At 38.7% G+C, this 5,522-nt stretch overlaps 1 protein-coding gene across 1 annotated transcript in view; it reads right to left on the reverse strand.

Moving 5' to 3' along the window:
* Positions 1-5,522, reverse strand: part of TRIM24 (tripartite motif containing 24) — a 117,285-nt gene that overhangs the window by 64,408 nt on the left and 47,355 nt on the right. Inside the window, exon 2 of the mRNA XM_017504308.1 lies at positions 4,768-4,886. Within this exon, the coding sequence (XP_017359797.1) occupies positions 4,768-4,886 (119 nt within the window). The remainder of the gene's footprint in view (positions 1-4,767; positions 4,887-5,522) is intronic.

Consider the following 5,522-nt stretch of genomic DNA (forward strand, 5'->3'; position numbering starts at 1 on the left):
ACTCCTCATATCAAGTGATCCGCCCACCTCGGCCTCCCAAAGTGCTGGGATAACAGGCGTGAGCCACTGTGCCCACCCATATTACATATATATTATACATAAATATAAACTTTTTTTCCTAGAGAAAATAAATTACATCAGTGCAATTAATAACCAATATTTCTGCTGGGCGCAATGGCTCACACCTGTAATCCCAGCACTTTGGGAGGCTGAGGAGGGCGGATGATTTGTGGTTAGGAGTTCGAGACCAGCCTGGCTAACATGGTAAAAACCCGCCTGTACTAAAAATATAAAAATTAGCCAGGCATGGAGGTCGCCACCTGTAATTCCAACTACTAGGGAGGCTGAAGTTACAGTGAGCCAAGATCAAGCCACTACACTCCAACCTGGGTGACAGAGTGGGAAAAAAAATAATAAAGAACCAACATTTCTAGTATAGAAGAGATACAAATATAAAATCAAAAAAGCAAAACTCTACGATTCCAAATTTGACTTTAAAATATCAATATATACTTGTATTTTCTTTTATAAATAAAGTCTGTTAGGCCCTGAAGGCCTAGGTAGGTGATCAACTCAGTGATGATGAGCACCCACCATACCATACTGTGGTCTCCAAACATCATTTCCCACAAAAAGGAATCAAAGCACCTAGGAGAAATGGCTGCTTCAAGGTCTAGAACAGAAAATGTCAGAAAAAAAAGCAAGGGAGATAGTAATGACTACTGCAGACTCAAACAGAGGGATACACACACACTTACACACACACTTACACATACAATCTCTCTCTCTCCCCGCACTGCCCCCAATTAGTCACCTTCTGAAGAATGCTAAGAAATTAACTCACTGCTCTAAAAATTGGCAACTAGAGAGAAGGAATCAAAATTGAACTTACCTTTCCTGGATGAACTATAGTTCAGAGTAATCAAAAAATTGAAGGAAGCTTTTGATTTCTATTCCAGTTAAGAAATAAAGAGGAATAATAGAATAAAAATGTCACTATTTTTCAAAACCCTAATGAAACATATGGGATCTTGGCAGTGATCATCAATGGCCATTAACATCAGAAAAAAAAAAGACAAACCCAGATACCATATGCCTCCTGATGTGGACATACAGATCAAAGTAGTCTTACCCTTTTCCTCTAATGGAACCAGAATCTAAACAAGCCACTGTATTTTTATTCAAAATTTCACAAAATATAGAATCAGCATGTTATATGACTTTATGGAAATTAACAGCAAAATTCAGAATAAAGCTAACTCTATTGAACATGCAACCCAGTTTATGCAACAAAAATGTTAAACAGGAAGAAAAGAAAAGCAAGAGAAGCAAAGGTTTGAGACAAATCAACCAAATGTACTGTGTAGGCCTTGTTAGATTCTTATAGAAACAAACCATTGTTTAAAAAAAAAAAAGACCTATAATAATTAGAGCCATTTGATTACTGCTTAGATATTTGGTAATATTAAGAGATCACTAAGCATTTAAAAAAAAAATTTTTTTTTTTTTTTTTGAGATAGGGTCTCACTCTGTCACTCAGGCTGGAGTGCAGTGGCATGATTAAGTCTCGCTGCAGCGTCCATCTCCTTGAGCACAGGTGATCCTCCAACCTCATCTCCTAACTAGCTGGGACTACAGGTGCACACCACCACGCCTATATGCTTGCTTTTCTTTCTTGTTTATTCATCCATTCATCCCATCCATTCATTCATTCAGACAAGGTTTCACCATGTTGCCCAGGCTGGTTCTTTTATTTTTTATATAGGAAATTGATATGGTGGTTATGTTTACAGAAAAAAAAATATTTTATTGAAGTACATACCAAAATATTTACAGTTGAGGCTGGGCACGGTGGCTCACACCTGTAATCCCAGCACTTTGGGAGGCTGAGGTGGCTGGATCACCTGAGGTCAGGAGTTCGTGACCAGTTTGGGCAACATGGTGAAACCCTGTCTCTACTAAAAATACAAAAATTAGCCAGGTGTGGTGGTGGGAGCCTGTAAACCCAGCTACTCAGGAGGCTGGGGCAGGATAATCACTTGAACCTCTGGGAGGCAGAGGTTGCGGTGAGCGGAGATCACGCCATTGCACTCCAGCCTGGGCAATAAGAGCAAAACTCGCATCTCGGAAAAGGCAATAAGAGCAAAACTCGCATCTCGGAAAAGAAAAAAAAAAAAAAAAGTTAGAGATGAAATTATATTAATGGTTGGAATTAACGTCAATGTAAACTAGTGGCTGGGGATGTAGTATCAGGGTATGCACAAAACAAGAGTTGATGACTATTGATTTAAGTGATGGGTCTATGGGAGTTTGTTATATCAATTGTTTCTTTGGTAATGCTTGAAATTATCTACAACAAAGATAGAAGTTTTAAAACTTTTCAAAATCTCCAGCTATGAACTCTCTTCAGAGCTCCACTCTAACCATGGATGACAGCTCTGCTTTACAATCTCATAGGCAATGCAAACTCAATCACATCCAAAACTGATGTATTACCTCGACCTACCTCCCACCCTCTTTATCATGATCTCTGTGAAAGGCACCATCCAGGCAGTAAAACATCTCTGAGCTTCCACACCCAGTCAGGATTATCAAGTTCTCTGTGGGTGATAACTTCCTTTCCTTATTGTTACCATGCTAATTCAGCTCTCACTACCTCTTGCTAAGTACCTCTTGGTTCCAATTCATCCTCCATATAACCTCTCCAGTCGCCATCCTCACCAAATGCCTCCAGCAGCACCCTATTCTCATACCACATTTCATACCCCAAACGCATGCACGCCCAGTATCAATATATAGTATGTATATTGGACTCCATCTCTAGTTTAACTTCTTCCTACTATGTTTCTGTGACAGAAGCAGACGAAATAAACATAAATGTACTGACAACTAATTGATCATATGGAGGTATAAAGCAGCCTCTTAAACTTGTCCTTTGGATTAGAATCCCTTTAACTCTCATGTCCTGTTATCATTTCATGTCATATAAATATTCTATCTGGTTGACATTTATTTATGCTACTTTACATTTGAGGATTACTTATGCTACTGTATTTTTGAGTTTTCTGGATTAAGCATGCACATGTACTACTATGAATCTAATGAATAGTATAGCTACAATCACACGTAAAGCAAAGTGACATGACACAATGGAAGACAGAAACAAAATCATTTGTATTCAAAAGAGAACTTTCAGAGGACTTAAGTGCTCAACACTGTAGCCCACATAAATAATTATGTTTCTTTCTTTAAGGGTGGTTTCACAATTACACAATTAGAAAGTTTATCTCCTGCTGCAAGCTCTGTTTTGGCCTTTGATAAGGTTCAAATCCGGAAGAATTGTGGATACTTTCCAAGCTACAAAAAGATGTATTTTAGTCAGTAGTGGCTATGTTCATTCAAAGTGAACCTTAAATTCATTCAGTTCTCCCCATGAACATTAAACTGAAAATTCAACAAAAAGTACAGCAATTAACCACGTGATTACTAAAGAGTCCTGATAAACATAGCTAATAATCATTTTTTCCTAACCAGATTTAGTTCTTTCCCAGATCTTCCATTCCAAATTAAGGGAACTGCCTAGAGGAATCATCAATGAATCATGATCCAAAAGCAGACTAATACACTATACTTAGCACAAGCTGTAGAATTAATCTCAACATGGCTAATCCCCACTGGAGCACTATATAGATTATGCATGATAGATCTGACATCTAGATTTAAGAAGCCAACAGAAATGTTCTATATATGGGTTATAGAAGTCAGAAAGAAGAGAAAAACACCACTGGATCTCTAAATCCAAAACCTTGGACAATGCTACCAAATGAGGCATTAGTTAGCTGGGCATGGCAGCATGAGCTTGTAGTTCCAGTGACTCAGGAAGCTAAGGTGTGAGAATCACTGGAGCCCAGGAGTTGAAGAATGCAGTGAGCTATGACTACATCACTGCACTTCAGACTGGGCAACAGAGTGAGACCCTGTCTCTACAACAATGAGAACAACAAACAACAACGACAACAACAAACCCCAAAACACAAATGAAGCTTTCAAAGTAACACCATGTAGAAAAGAAGGCTTTCTTAAAAATGTAAAAACCCTACTGATCGAAGACATGGTGTCTTTCATATGTATCATTACAGAGCTTATCATTAAAATAGAAAAAAAGTGAGAACTGAGCTTTAAATAAAAATCTAATTGTCAATGCCTAGTAAAAGTACAAAGAAATGAAATAATATCAAATATAAAACAATAGTTTCTCTGGAGACTGGAATGTGGGTAACGCAATCAAGAGCTTCTGTACTGTCACTGTTTTATTTCTTAAGGTGAATTATTCATTATTCTTCATATACCTTTCAAAATAATACATAATTTTATAGATGAACTATCTAATGTTTGATTCCTTTTACTTTAGAGACCTCTAGCATTTTATGTTACCCCATCAATAGTTGACAAAAGAGGCCAGGCATGGTGACTCACAACTGTAATCCCAGCACTTTGGGAGGCCAAGGCGGGTGGATCACTCGAGGTCAGAAGTTCAAGACCAGCCTGGCCAACATCGTGAAACCCCATCTCTAGTAAAAATGCAAAAATTAGCTGGGTGTTGTGGCGCATGCCTGTAATCCCAGATACTCACAAGGCTGAGATGAGAGAATCACTTAAACCCAGGAAGCAGAGGTCACACCGCTGCACTCCAGCCTGGGTGACAAAGCAAGACCCAATCTCAATTTTTAAAAAGTTGGCAAAAGGTTCAAGATGTAACATACTTACCTGATTTGACTTTTCTACTGTACTGCTGGGAACCTCAGTAGTGTCCTTCACAAAAAAGTTATCTATGATGTGTCTCTCTGCACATTCTTGGCTGCAAACTGGGCATCGAATGACTCCAACTGGGAAAGACAAAATTATATCCTAAATTTTAATGCAAATATACTGAGTACTCAACCAGTATGTCATTCAAACTGTAACTGTTCTTTTTCAATGTCCATTCTTTTTAAATTCATACCTGCTGTCACTTAATAAAAGACAATTGTTTATGTAAATATACTAATTTTATCTATATATCACACATGAAATATTAAACGATGCATAAATTCTTCAAAATTTTAAATGAAATGCCTCCCTTCCCCATATCACCATGGGCTAAATGCTTTTACTATTTAGCAACTTCTCTAGCAGTGGTTTTCAAACAGAAATGTACAGAACCACATGGGAGATTTTTAAAAGAACAAGGAGGTGTCCGGGTGCGGTGATTTATGCCTGTAATCCCAGCACTTTGGGACACTGAGGCGGGCGGATCACAAGATCAGGAGTTCAAGACCAGCCTGGCTGGTGAAACCCCGTCTCTACTAAAAATACAAAAGTTAGCCGGGCATGGTGGTGTGCACCTGTGATCCCAGCTACTCAGGAGGTTGAGGCAGGAGAACTGCTTGAACCAGGACCCGGGAAGCGGAGGTTGCAGTGAGCAGAGATTGCACCAATGCACTCTAGCCTGGGCTACAGATCGAGACTCTGCCTCAAAAAAA

The sequence above is a fragment of the Cebus imitator genome, unplaced genomic scaffold (assembly GCF_001604975.1).
Source record: "Cebus imitator isolate Cc_AM_T3 unplaced genomic scaffold, Cebus_imitator-1.0 Scaffold319, whole genome shotgun sequence".
NCBI classification, from domain to species: domain Eukaryota; kingdom Metazoa; phylum Chordata; class Mammalia; order Primates; family Cebidae; genus Cebus; species Cebus imitator.